The sequence below is a fragment of the Dama dama genome, chromosome 5, assembly GCF_033118175.1.
Source record: "Dama dama isolate Ldn47 chromosome 5, ASM3311817v1, whole genome shotgun sequence".
Taxonomy (NCBI): domain Eukaryota; kingdom Metazoa; phylum Chordata; class Mammalia; order Artiodactyla; family Cervidae; genus Dama; species Dama dama.
In genome coordinates, this window is record NC_083685.1 from 90533494 (window position 1) to 90547822 (window position 14329).

A 14329-nucleotide genomic window follows, 5' to 3' on the forward strand; every position below is an offset into this window, starting at 1 on the left:
GGTACTTACTCCAGTCTCGTAAGTTGGATTATCAAACGCTGACTCCACGGTGATGCGGTCATAAGGGCGGGGTCGTGTCTGGGGCAGCTGCAGGGGGCTCTTCCCCTGGAGCCTGTGCAGCAGAGAAGCCTAGGAGTCAGGAGTGCTGGGCAGGAGCGGGTCAGGGGTGCAGGGCAGGCAGGGAAGCCGAACTCACCTGCAGAAGTAGAGGTACACACCTCCCACCAAGAGCGCCATTGCCACCAGCGGCAAGAAGATGGCAGCTGCGATGTGAGCAGCATCCAGCGTGCTGGAGGCAGCTGGCACCTTGGCAACTGAAAGCACAGACGATGGGGCTAGGGCAGAGGGCCCTGTCGCCTGGGTCCCACATCCCCTTGTCTCTGCCCAGGGGCAGCCAGCTGCCAGCTCCCTCTAGCTGGCAGGGAAGGAGCTTTTTGCCCCCTGCTAGTCCCAGATCTCTCTCTTTCTCTGCCCTCCCTCCTTGGGGAGCCCACAGCCTGGAAGCTGTGAGAACAAGGGGCAGGGAGATTATTTCCCTGACCCTCGAGGAGGTTGGGGGCTCACCATCCAGGCTGCGGCCGCTGTAGAAGCCGTCCAGAGAGGCTGGAATAAGAGGGGAGGGCCAAGGGCAATGGGTGAGCCCAAAGAGCCAGACCACAAAGGCAGGGAGTGGGCTGGTCATGGGGAGGAATTTGTCCAAGGGGAGCCCACCCCAGAGTTTGTCATCAGGTCAGAAGGATCTGGCAGACACCCGGGAGACCAAGAATAACAAGAAGTGGGGGTGTGTGGGCAGGGGGTTTTGGTTCTCGGCCTGTGACATCTTTGCCAGGGTAGCCCCGTGGGCCAGGCAGAGGTTCAGCAGATGGCAGGACACTCACCAGCCCTACAGATGGGCGGGGGGTCACTCCAATGTGAGGGGTGTCCGGGCACACACTTGATGCTGGCCTGGCCCTTCAGCACGTAGCCAGGGGCACACGAGAAGTGGACAGTAGCCCCCGCTGGGTGCAGCCGCTTCTCGGGACTGCGGGCACCATTCTCGGGGGCACTGAGGCCGTGGCATGGTTTGAGCTGTTCTACTGCAAAACAGGCAGGGCCCAGTGAGGGTGCCGGACCCCGAGCCGCCAGAGGCAGCAGCCTCCCACCTCCCCGTTTGACACTCACGGAGACATTTGGGGGCCCGGTCGCTCCACTTGGGGCTGCTGGCTTGGCGGTCATGGCAGGTGAGGAGGGCACTACCCGTCAGCACAAAACCCTGGTCACAGATATACTGCACGGTGGCCCCCACGGGGAACTTGGGGCTTGATATGAGGCGTCGGCTGTGTTCCACGTCCCCAGGGTCATGACAGGAAGTCACTGAGGGTAGGGAATGACAGAGGGAAGAGGCCCAAGTAGAACTCAACAAAAACCACTGCATACTGGTTTGGTTTCAGGCCTGCCAACATCTTCATAGCACAGGGCTCCACCCCTATTTATCTGCCCCTACCATTGTGCTGGTGTTATCTCTCCATCTGTCCCCCTCCCCATTCACCAGAATCAACAAACAGTGATGGGCCACATACCAGGAATGGAAAACTTGGAGTACTTGGTGGATAACCCTATGAGAAGGTATCATCCCATTTCACAGATGAAGCAACTGAGGCTATGACTACCAGCTAATAACAGCTAGAGTCTGGATCAGAATCCAGGAGAGAAGCTTGTAGGTTGCACTGGGGAGAGCGTGCGGAGCAGGTACACTCACCCCTCTGGCATGAGGGCAGGTCCTCACTCCAGGTGAGGTCCCACTGGCACATGAGGACGCTGGAGCCCACCACCTGGTAGCCAGGGTAGCACTGGTAGGTGACGACGGTGCCATGCACCAGCTCAGGCTGCGACGGGCTCTTCCAGCCATTGGGGATCTCAGGTAGCTCCGGACATGTGTCATTACGGGGCACCTCTGGGGGCAGCAAGATGCAGGCCCTCAGCAGCACCCAAGGGAGACTGTGCCAGCCTCCCTCCCCTCGAGGGCACGCCAGCTCCTGCCAATTCGTCCAGGCCTGGCCTGGCCTGGGCAGGTTCAGTGATCATGCCTTCCTGCTCAGGGGTCCCTCCTTGCCTGTCTCCTAGACTCCAGGGTCATCACCTACGCTTTGGCCTTACTTCCAAAAGCACATTGGCCAATTCCTCAGCCTTGAGAGAGGGGCCGGGTAGGGTGGGGAAAACGGTCACTTCTGTCAAAGATTGTCAGAAAGGTAGAAATGAAGGCCTTTCCTCAGTTCCCTGTTTCTATTAGGAAGTTCTTCCCACTGTCTACCCAGCTCCCTTTAGCAGAGGCTTGCTTCCTCTCACTGGGCCCTCAGGGGAGATGGAGAATAAGATTAGCTTCCCGAAGGTGATGCCTGGAATGTCCCAGCTTCCCCCAATCAGATAAGAGTGCTCAGACTCCTCACCTCCCTGGCCTTTCTGACTTGCTGAGGCTGGGGGTCTGCACCCTGGCATCGCTTCTACCCCCCGCAGCAGGTCAGGGCAGGGGCAAGCTCACCAAAGAAGTGGATGACGAAGCCCTGCTGGTAGCCGAGCACTGAGGCCCCGGGGTCTGACTGGAACTGAATGGTGACATCAGCCATGGAGGTAAAGAGCTTGAAGTGGCCACGGGGCCCAGAGTACTGGCCCAGGACCCGAGCTGTCAGGTCGTCCCCGTCATAGAAGGTCAGCATGTCACCCGTGCCTATGCGCAGCCTGTGGAGGGGAACCGTCAGGCAGGGTGGGCCGGGGGGGCCCCCAGGACAGGATGGCTGAGAGAGGGCCCCAGATCCCGGGAGGCAGCCTGGCTGAGCCCAGCGGGCACTCACACTCGGATGTCCAGCATGATGCGCTTGTCTTCCTCCACGTGCACACCCCAGATGCAGTCCTGCCCACGGCCGTATGGCTCCGGCCAGTTGGGGGAGAGCACCACGCCGGCCGAGTCTGTGGTCTCCCCACTACACACGGCTGGAAGGCAGGGGAGCCGCATCCCCTCGGCGTCCCCCCCAGCCCTCACCCCCCGCAGCCTGGGGCTGCCTCCTGCCCACAGGAGTGCCTGCCCACTGCTGGGACCCCCCACCTCCTCCTTGGGGTGGGGGAGTTTCAATCACATGTGTCCCCGGGCCCTGTGGTCCCAGGCCCTGTGGCCGGCTGCCTCGTGCCCACCCTGCTCCCTGCCCCCAGCAGGCCTAGCCTCTGATGCCTACTGACCTCGGCAGGCGGGCTCTGTCTCATTCCACTGGGGGTCGTGGGGGTCCACGCACTCAATGATGATGGAGCCCTGCTCCAGAGTGTAGCCGGGGTCGCAGCTGAACTCCACGGTGGTCCCCACAGGGTAAGAGGGTGCGCTGCTGCTGAAGTTGCCGTATTTGACAAAGGGCTCATAGCAATGGCCTTGCTGGAAGGCTGCAAACCACAGGACCCAGCCCAGCTCAGCTCAACCGGGGCAAACAGGGGGCAGTCGTCCTACTTCCCTCCCCAGGGTCTTTCTCTTCCTGATGACAGATGTGTGTCTGGGTTTGGAGCAGGGGGTGGAGCAGCCCAGAGCATCTATCCTCAGGAGGCCATCACCATTGGATTCTCAGTGCTGAGTTTGTGTTTAATACACAGAAGGTGCTCAATACATGTTTTTTTTTTTTTAAATAAATTAATGAACACGTGCTTGCGTGAGTGGTGCTAGAATGTCTCCTGCAGCAGTTCTTCTGTAAGGGTTGGGGCTATTTTTATTCTTCAAACTCTACAGAACTGATTCTCCTGGACCAGAGGGCCTGGGTCCAGGCAGGGGTCTCCTGCAAAGATGGAGTGGAATCCTGAACCTCAGGGGATGAGTAAGGAGAGAGGACCTGGGTGGCAGGTGAGCAAGGGGCAAGTTGGAAGGTATGATGAGGGAATCGAGGCAGAGAGGGAGGGTGTGAGAAGAGACCCTGGGCTGGAGACCCCCGCCCCCGGTTAGGCCCCAGCAGGCTCACCCTCGTAGCGCAGGGCCATGCCCGCAGCCACCCCACTGCTGTCAGTACTGAGTTCCATGAAGAAGTGTCGGCCGGAGCTGAGCAGGCCCTCAATGGGCAGGTACTCCACCTCGTAGGAATCATACACGGGCGGGGCCTCCACGTTGTCCCCATTACGGATGATGAGCCTGGGCCACGAGAGCGGCAGCTGTGTGGCTGGTTGCTAGCTTGGGTGGGGTGAGGCCCCAGGCTTGGGTACCATCCCTCCGGTGGGGTACTACCAGGCCAGGAACTCCGATCCCACCAGGACACCCCCCTCACCTGTCGTCATCCTCGGCCAGGGAAACCTTCTCAAAGTGCAGGTGCAGCCGCTGGCCCTCAGGAGCCTCAAGCAGCCAGTGGCAGGTGAGGTTGTTGCTGTAGTTGCCCGGGAAGCCAGGGGAGACGATGCGGCCGGTGGTGGCGTTGCGGATCACTCCACCGCAGGCAGCTGTGAGACCGGCCGCACTGTGGGCTGGGCCCCGGCTGGACCCTAGATGGCCTAGCAAGCCTCCCCGCCCGTCCCAGCTCCATGCCTTCTGCACGGGGCAGCAGGGAGCTTGCCTTCACGGCTCTGGAGGTCATTCCTTTGCCCCTGTGACCCTGCAGCTCCAGGCAGCCAACCTCCTAACCTTTCTCTCCTCCAGGACCATTCATGTGCAACTCCCTTGACTAAGGGGAATCTGCGGCTGCCGAGCCACGTGGCCCTGGGTGAGTCACCTTTCCTCACTGCTGACTTCTCAGGGAGGCCCTCCCTGATTCCCCCTCCCAGATGAACTTTATTCCCCTTCCCAGGGTTCCAACCTTCTTGGATTTATCTGCTGCCTCTGTCTCAGACCAGCTTCCTAAACCAGTTATTTTTGGAGATGTCCCTTAACTAGGCCCTCCAGGGCAGGGGCCAGGTCTTTTCAAACCAGAGACAGAGTTGGTATTCAATGTTTTTTTTGGATAAAATGAATGAATGACTATGAAAAAGAGAGAAGGACTAGATCAGGGATGACAGCACCTGGTGGGCATGCCCTTCACCTCCAAACCTTGTGCCTGTAGCAGGCCTTGTTAGCCAGGAGACAGTCTTGAATCAGCATCACTGCCACTGTCAAAAGACAGGCTGACCCCTTTCCAGCACTGGTCCCTCTGGCCTGGGACGGGGCCCTCTTTCTTAGCAAAGGCTCGGCAACTCACCCTTCCCCATCATCAAGGGCTGCTGAGTTACTTGGCCACAAGCTCCTGGCAGTTAAATGGGGCCAGAGAAGAAGTCGCGGGCAATAGGACTCTGGCTGGTCCCTGGTAGCACTTTCCTTTCCTGGACCCACAGCTCTGGACTCTGCCAGCTCTAAGAGACCAGGCTACCCCGGCCAAGACGCAGTGCCTTTGTCTCCAAGTGTTCAGACTGAAGAGTATTTTAACCTAATAAAGCTCCCACGGAAGGGGTGCTGGTGAGTTGCTTCTCTGCTTCTTTGCAGAGAAGGCAGACTCGCCTTTCTGCTTGGTCTCGGAATGGCGCTGCCCTTGAAATCTGACTATGCCCCATCCTCCACTTAAACTCCTCAGTGGCTCCCTGTTACACTCGAGATAAAGTCGAAGCTCAAGACGGGGTTTGAGCCCTTTATAAACCCCACTCTCTCTTGTCTCAGCTTCAGCGCTTCCCGGTACACTGTCTTCTTGAGGCGCACCCCGCTGTGTCCTCATTGTGGCGTGCCGCTTCATGTCTCCGCATCTCTGCATGTGCTGTTCCAGGAATCCATTCCACTTCCCGGAGCTCTGACGTGCCCGTCACCCTTCCCTGCCTTCTCCTTGGGAAGTTTTTTTGACCTCCTTCCTCAGTTTCAAGCAGCTCTCCCCTACTCCCCCAGCTTGGATCTCCATGGTGCCCCGAGTTTACCCCATCACAGCACCATCTGCCCTGAACTTCCTGGGTTGCTTTCCAGTCTTCCCGCGGAACAGAGAGCTCCTTGAGGGCAGAGTCCACGTCTGGCTTACTCACACCCACTTTGGCCTGAGGCCCAGAAAGAGTTTATAGGATGAAATAAGTATCAAAACCCCAAGCTGCCTTTCACCCTGCAAACAAAACACTCCATCTCACTTCTGTCAACAAGCCCCTCTTCACTGGCAGCAATCTCAGACTCTCTGATCACCCAGGACCAGAACCTAGAAGTCTCCTATGTCCCCCCTTTCCCTCGTCTGGGTCTCTGGAACCTCTTCCCACCTCTTCATTCCCAAAGTCACTGTCTAAATTCAAACCCTCTTGCCTGACTGGCTGTGAGCTTCCAGACACCGCCTGCCTATCTCTCCTGAGGGACAGTTCTGAACCCCTCCCTCCCTATCTCACAAAATGTCAACAGCTCTCCACCCAGTGTCTTGGCCTGACATTCAAGGCCCTCGCATCGCCCTCTGCCCCTGTCTCAGGCCTCAGCCAAACCTGGCTGTTTTCTTTGTCCCTAAAATGCTCCCTCCCCGTCTCACCTCGGGGTCACTGCCCACACTGTTCCCTCCACTGAAACCTTCAAAGCCACTCCACCCAGGAAGCCTCCTAAGCACCCAGCTAAAAACGACTCTTTCCACCCATTCCAGGTCACTCTGTCTCTTCATCCATACTTTCAACTTCCTGCTCTGGAAGTTGGCGCCCCAGGGGCTGTCTCCCTCTCTCATATCCTAGAACTGTGGGCTCCTTGAGGGCACAGTCCCTGTTTAATTCCACTCGGTATACCTGTGGTGCCTCCATATAGTAAGTGCTCAAGAAGTACAGGTTGTGTGAATGCTACTGAGGTGTGAGGCCATTTTCTGGCTTCGTTATGGAGAGCAAATGGAGGTGCCAGACCGCAACAGAAAGCGGAAATGAGCCCCCCACCTCACTTCCCTGATTGGCATTGAGTCACCGGGGGCCACTCACCGATGCAGACCGGCTCCTGAGAATCCCAGAAGGGCTGAGTGGCATTGAGACACGTAAGGAGCCTGGCACCCTTCAGCTGGTAGCCAGTGGTACAGCGGAAGCGGGCACTACCTCCAGGGTGGAGGCTGGTGACAGTCACAGCTCCATAAGCTGGACGTCGGGGAAAGTGGCAGCTCAGGAGATAGGCTGCAGAGAGAGAATGAGTGACATGTGTATGTGTATGTTGAGGGGGCTGAGTCATAGCCAGGGCAAAAGGGGCCTGCCCCAGCCTGCCTCAAGGTGTCAGAGGAAGCATCAGGAATTCCAGAAGAGACTCTGATCCCCTCCCCAGAAGGTGTCACTGATACTTCCGGCAGCCTGGGCTGGAGCAAGCACAGAGCTGGAAGTTGGAGCCTTCGGTTCCAAGCTTTGACACTCCAGGCAAGTTACTTCGCCTTTCTGTGTCCTAGTTTCCTCATTTGTTAAATGAGGTTCAAGACGTCAGCCCACTTACAGGGTTATTGTGAGAATAAATGGGGAGTATTTTATTCAACTTGGTATCCCTGGAACCAAGAAGTGTGTACTGAATAACTTATAGATGTGAAAGCACTCGAAATAGTGAAAAGCCTATACTGATGTGAAGTATTGATATTATTTTTTCTGCAAGGGACAAAGATGAATTACAGCAGGAAACACCAAAGTCAGACAGTAAAAACTTTCCCAGTATTCACTGAGAAATGCTAAAAAGCTTGATTACAAGAGGTGTGGACTTTGAAAAACAGAACAGGTCCCCGGTGGGGAAGCAGGATGCAACTTCATGGAAGTTGTGGGAGGAACAAGTTGCCCTGGGAAACTTAACTTTTGAAATTGTCGTATCAAGTATGACCGAATGGTGGCAGCAAATCCCATAAAACAACCCAGCAAATCCCAATCCAGTGCCAAGCTGGGGCCTTAGCTAAAAATGGGGACCAGGGCTGAGAGGTAGGGAAGAAGGCCTTGGAGGGGTCAAGGAGAAGGGCTGAGTGAAGAGTCTGGGCTATGGAGTGTGAAAACCCTGGGGGTACTGGGAGAGATGAGAACCGTCTAGACTGAGAAACTACTCCTGGGTCTTGGGGGTGGAGGAGGCCCACCCTCACTTGATAGCACTAAGAGGATGGGAAGTGAGGTCCAGGCAGGAACTCTACTAGCCTCTGGGTGTCTTTGTATGAATATAGGAAAGGGCTGCTTCTGGGCAGACCAGGATCCAGACACAATGTCAATGCCAATGCTTACCTGCTCAGTCATATCTGACTCCATGCAAAACCCCATGGACTGTAGCCCGCCAGGCTCCTTGGTCCATGGGATTCTCCAGGCAAGAATACTGGAGTGAGTTGCCATTTCCCACTCCAGGGGATCTTCCTGACCCAGGGATCTAGCCCACATCTCCTGTGTCTCCTGCACTGTAGGCAGATTCTTTATCTTTGAGTCATCACAAGTTTTGTGATTTTCACCTGGCCTGGCCTTAGTTACTAGGTCTGTGAAAAGGGGAGACCATTCCTACCTTTCCTTCTCTCACAGAGTTTTTAGAAGAATGGCCAGTGAGTGCTGGCTTGTGACTGGCAGTCAGCTGTATGGGGGCAGTGCTCAGGAGGTGGGCTCTGAGGTCAGACTGCCTGGGTTTGAATACAGGATCCTCTCCTTGATATGCCACTTTGGGCAACTTACCTAACTTCTGTGTGCCTCAGTTTCCTTGTTTACCCACCCTGCATTCTATGTTGTTACATGAGAAGATACATGTGCAGTGTCTGAACCTTATATATTTGAACCTTCACTAATACTTCTGGGGCAGGGAAAGTGAAAGTGTTAGTCACTTAGTTGTCTGACTTTTTGCAACCCCATGGATCATAGCCTCTGTCCATGAGATTTTCCAGGCAAGAGTACTGGACTAAGTAGCCATTCCCTTCTCCAGGGGATCGTCCTGACCCAGGGATAGAACCGGAGTCTCCCTCACTCCTGGCAGATTGTTTACTTCTCTGTTTACCAGAGAAGCCCTGGCACAGAACAGCACCAGATGCTGTTATTGTTTGTAATTTTGATTAATAAAAGCACCTCTCATCTGCAAGGGAAAGGGAGCACCTTCCAGCTTCTAAAGTGCCTTTATGGGACTCCCATGGCGGTCCACTGGTTAAGGTTTTGTGCTTCCAATGCAGGGGACAGGGAACTAAGTTGGGGAACTAAGTAAAAAAAAAATCGCCTTCACACTCTTCTTACTTGATGCTTAGGAGGAAGCTAGGGTTTATTAACTCATTTTCAGGTGAGGAAAGAACTAAGGTTCAGAGAGACGGAGGGACTTGGCCTGATCACAGTCAGTAAGCGGTAGAGTGGGCACTTGAAGCTCCTGACTCTGGAGCCCACTTGCTTTCTCTCTCCCCTTTCCCACCTGCTTTCCCAGTTGAAGTAGAAATGTGGGCTCAAGAATCAGAGAAACCTGGGAGTAATAACCAAGGCTGCCCTGGGTGGTGGTACAGGGTGGCCACTCACAGTGATCTGGGGAGGAACCCCAGGCTGGGGTGGGATGGGACACTCTACCCAGAATGGAGGGGGAATGACACCCAGGGCGGTCTAGGTCATGAGGCGGATGGCATGCTCAGCACTTGTATTTCAATCTTCCCCATAACTCTTGGAACGGAGACCCCCCATTTCACAGATTAGGAAATGGGGCTGGTGTGAGGTGAGAGCAGGAAGCTGGGGGCAGACGATGAAGCCCCCAGACTCCATGGTGGGTAAAGTGCCGCTTCCCAGGACGAGCTTCCTCCTGTTGCCATGACGACTGTTCCCGGGGAGCCTGCATCGCTGCAATCTGTTGAGCTATTTTCTCCCTGGCATCTGTTTCTGGGGCCAAGTCCAGTGCCAGGAATATTCAGGAGGGAGGAGGGGGATGCCTGGCAAGGCCCTCTGCTTCTTCACCCTGCCTGAGGCTGTGGGAGGGGAGCTGGAACTTCGTTCTGCAGATGAGACCCCTGCCTCATGATCTCCAACATTCTCTTGGACAGCTCTGGCAGGGCTGTGGGTCCGGGGCCCCTCACCCCCTCTTCTGGCACCCTCTTTCTCCAGCCCGGAGAGATGCGCGTATGAGCGCACACTCCTCCTGTTCCCATCTCTGGGATCAGGGCTAATTACAGCCTATAATTAGGGGAATTACACTCATTAAGGAAAGAGCTGATCATTGACAAAAACTGGGCCGAGGAGGGAGGGCTTCTGGGAACTAAGAAAGATGCAGGACTGGGCCAGCTTTCCCAGCCCCTCCTTGGGGTCCGCACCCCTCACCAGGCCTCCACCTTGCTGCATTTCAGCCACCTTTGTCTGGCCCAACAGAGAGAAGGTCCGAGGATTTGTGCAAAGGAATCTGTAGCTACTGAGAAGGTTACCGTGGCGTGAAATTATGCCTGCTGCTAGGGAGGATTGATGAGCCTTTAGGGCCCTTGCCTCAAGGCAAGCTGGTCCCTTGTCTCTGACAAGCCCCTGGCCAAACCCTGATGACTATGAGGCTCCCTATTACCACACCAGACTGATTCCCCAGTTTAGGTGGAGAGGCCAGGAAGGTGTGGGTACTCCTTAAGGGGAGGACCAAGCATCCCCATCTCCAGAGGAGTGGGGAAGTGGTCCTTGGTGATCAAGGCAATTGTTCTCATCAATTATCTCCCCATTAGCACTCCCCAGTTTGAACTGGTTACCTTGTCACAGCAGTGCAAGGGATCGAGGAGACTTTGCCTGGGGAAGAAGGGGCTGGGAGGGATCCTGGTAGGAGAGGGACAGAGCTGCTTTTCCTCCCTTTCCCATCCTGCCATCTCTTTAATATAGTTTCCGGTTTTCTCATGAATGAGTGCTAAACAGTTGTCCACCATGGCTTTGTGGACTCGCTGTTTTGGTCTCATTTTACAGTGGAGGAAAAGAGGTCAGAGGGTTAGAGAGGTCAAATGACTTGCGTAAGGTTGATAGCCAGGGGGAAGGAGATTCAGACGCAGATCTGCCCTTCTCTTGAGTCTGTGATTTTCCTATTACGTCATACCACTCTCCTATTTCCAGAGGTATTCTGAGCTGACTGGGACATAGGCCAGGTCCAGGGTGGGTGAGACAGTTCAGGAAGGCCAGGGTGGTAGGTAAGGACCTCTAGATAGATGGTCAGCCATCAAGCCCCTTTGACCTTGACCCCCTTGCATTTGGGAAGAGGGCTTCTGTTAACTGCCTGTTAAGTGTCTGCCTGCTGTGGAGATTCTGAATTCCTTGAGGGCAAGGACTAGGCTGGATCTTAATACTGCCAGTCTCCAGCACAGGCCTGGCAAGGAGCAGATGCCTAGGAAAAGTTTACTGAATGAACGAATGAGTGGCAATGGACACACCCAGGGCTACCTGATTCTGTGTCAGTCCCCCTTTGGGACGAGTTCTCTGGTGGGTGATAGGGTAGGAGGGAACATCCTGGAGGTATCAGATGTATGTTACTAGCCTCTCCGTGTTCCCCCCCCCCAGGCTGTAATAGCACCAGAAACCCCCAATAGGGCAGCCAGTCCGGACTGGTCCTGCCCTCAGCTCCCCAGGCCTACCTTGGTAGTGGAAATGGAAGGTGCCAGGCCCAGCAGGGGGTGGGAGGCTCTGGAACCTCAGGGCTGCCTGGTGGGTGGGGCTGCGGATGACTTGGCCCCTCAGCAGGAAAGACTGGTTGGCCAGGGGCAGTGGGTCTGGCCCCCCGAGGCCCTCCACAGTCACGGTCTCCCCCTCTCGGAGGCTGATGTTCTGGACCTGCCCGTGGGATAGACAGAGCAAAGCAGAAGGGTCAGGCTTCTTTTTACTGATTGAGCCCTGCTGCCCTCAGGCTCCCGCAGGCCCTGAGGCATGGCCAGTCCTCAGTGCCTCCTGGGCATTGGAGCCCCCAACCCGGAGCTAGGCCCCTCAGTGCAGCAAGATCTCATTTTACCTCCCCAGTAACCTTGTGAAATGGGACCTGAAGTTCAGAGATACTAAGTATGTTATTCAAGGTCACAGAGAGATTATAGGGCATTCCAGGCAGTGCAATGGTAAAGAATCTACCTGCCAATCTAGACGCAGGGGACACGTCCCAACCACGTCTGGGTTGGGAGCCCCCTGGAGAAGGGAATGGCAACCCACTCCAATATTCTTGCCTGGAGAATTCCATGGACAGGGGAGCCTGACAGGCTACAGTCCATGGGGTTGCAAAGAGTCAGACACAGCTGAGCACACATACGCATGCACCCAGATATTGGCAGAAGTGGGATTTGTAAACACGTCTGGAGGAGGGAAAGGCTACCCACTCCAGGATTCTGACTTGGAGAATTCTATACAGTCCATGGGGTTGCAAATAGTCGGACACAACTGAGCGACTTTCACTTTACTTCTGTTTTCCAAAGCTTTTCAACTACACCATATGCTTCCTGTCCCTTCCTTCCTCCAGGCTCTTTTCTCATCTGTAAAGTGGGGATGCAGTGGGTGGGTTGAACTAAGTGGTGTCCAGGGTCCTGGTCAGCAAGGTGGGGTCTTAAACATCAGACCCATGAGCCCAGTTTCCCCTGAAAATCCCCTGCTGGATGCCTCACAGGCATCCTCACCCAGTCTGCCTCAAACCCTCTTCTCTTCTTCTCTTTTCTCAACTGGCAGCTCTCCTGGCTCCCTAGCTCAGGGAATGACCTCACTATCCATCTGCAAGCCCAAGTTAGAAACCCTGCCTCATATTCCACATCCAGTCAGTCATTCCATCCTGTCAACTGGTCCCCAGCTCTGTTCACTGTCCCCTCCCCACAGTCCTCACTCTCACTGTTCCCCTGGACCAATGCAGCAGGCTCCTGCCAGCCTTTCTGCCTGCAGGGCTCACCCCACTCCTTCCTCTACATCACTATTATCTGAACTGCAGCCAGGGAATAGACCCGATCTGTGGGTGCTCATGGTGCTTCCTTATTTAAATCCTCCATGACTTTCCAGTGAGCCCACAAAGACCATAGTATCTAGTCCAAGCTCTTTGCTGCGGCCCTGGGGTCCCTGCCCCACTTGGCCCCTGCTGACTGCTCAGCCTGGTCTTACACCACACCCCTCCCTTCTGATCGTTTCCTGTCTGTCACAGGCCCCCCCGCCATCACTCCAATCCTTAGTCCTTCAATCCCTGGAGCATCCTTCTGGGCTCCATGCCTTCATTCAGTCAAACAAGGATTGGACAGCAACAGCGTCTGCCCAGAGGAGAAATGGTAGTGATAGGATTAGAACAGGATAGTTAAACAGGTAGCTATAGAAGTCCCAGGAGGAGACTATGGATAGAGAGGGGAAACCTAGGAAACTTTGGGACACCACTCTAAGTTAATGATCACTCAAGAAAGCTACTGGAACATCGTGAAATGAAGCAGGCTTGCTTAACCATAAAGCCATAAATAAAGGCATGAGACATGCCCCAGGCCATTAGGTAAAGGGGGAAAAAAAAAAAACAAAAAACGAACAACCTTCTACTGTTTTGAATAAGTGCTATGATAATCCAAAGAATTGATGCTTTCGAACCATGGTGCTAAAGACTCTTGAGAGTGCCTTGGATAGCAAGGAGATCAAACCAGTCAATCCTAAAGGAAATCAACCCTGAATATTCACTGGAAGGACTGATGTTGAAGCTGAAGCTCCAACAATTTGTCCACCAAGAGCCGACTCATTGGAAAAGACCCTGAGGCTGGGAAAGATTGATGGCAGGAGGAGAAGGGGGCGACAGAAGATGAGATGGTTGGATGGCATTATCGACTCAATGGACATGAGTTTGAGCAAACTCTGGGAGGTAGTGAAGGACAGGGAAGCTTGGTGTGCTGCAGTTCATGGGGTCTCAAATAGTCAGACACCACTGAGTGACTGAGCAACAACGATAATCCTAGTTTGACCTCATAGGATTGAACACTCTCCTGCCCGATATGAAGGAGCAACTGGTGATATAAGCCTGACTTCTTCTCAAAGGAGGCAGTCTTTCTCCCTCCCTTACTTTCCTTTGACTATAAAATTATAGCCTACTTAATCCTCGGGGCAGAGTTCCCTCACCTGCCCACTTGCATCTCTTAACAGTAAATCTTATGTTAATAAATCTACTTCTTGCCTATCACTTTGACTCTTGCTGAATTCCTTCTGCAGTCATTCACAAAGAAACTGACCTTCATTAAGTCCTGAAACCAGGCATGTGACCTCAGTTGGAAGATCACGGGTTTCAGATGGGTTTGAGTCCCGGCACTGAGATGAGATCAAGTCCCAGGCTCAGGTTGAGTGGTTTCAGCTCAGGTGAGTGTATGGCCTGGTAAAGCAGCATTGGATTAGGAGCCCAGAGGTCTGGGGCCTAATTCTAACCCTGTAATCTTGCACAAATATGCCGACTATTTGAGCTTTAGTTTCTTCATCTATAAAACGGCCCAGTGTGAGTCTCTGCTACTCAAAATGTGGTCCCTGGGCCAGCAGTGTCAGCACCACC

At 54.6% G+C, this 14329-nt stretch overlaps 1 protein-coding gene across 1 annotated transcript in view; it reads right to left on the reverse strand.

The window, feature by feature from the left end:
- SEZ6 (seizure related 6 homolog) overlaps positions 1-14329 on the reverse strand; it is a 47635-nt gene that overhangs the window by 1207 nt on the left and 32099 nt on the right. Inside the window, exons 4-16 of the mRNA XM_061140993.1 lie at positions 11436-11631; positions 6877-7062; positions 4269-4437; positions 3969-4135; positions 3211-3405; positions 2829-2967; positions 2519-2715; positions 1739-1933; positions 1162-1353; positions 879-1076; positions 565-603; positions 197-314; positions 10-112 (exon numbers count right to left, since the gene is read on the reverse strand). Of these exons, the coding sequence (XP_060996976.1) occupies positions 10-112; positions 197-314; positions 565-603; positions 879-1076; positions 1162-1353; positions 1739-1933; positions 2519-2715; positions 2829-2967; positions 3211-3405; positions 3969-4135; positions 4269-4437; positions 6877-7062; positions 11436-11631 (2094 nt within the window). The remainder of the gene's footprint in view (positions 1-9; positions 113-196; positions 315-564; positions 604-878; positions 1077-1161; positions 1354-1738; positions 1934-2518; positions 2716-2828; positions 2968-3210; positions 3406-3968; positions 4136-4268; positions 4438-6876; positions 7063-11435; positions 11632-14329) is intronic.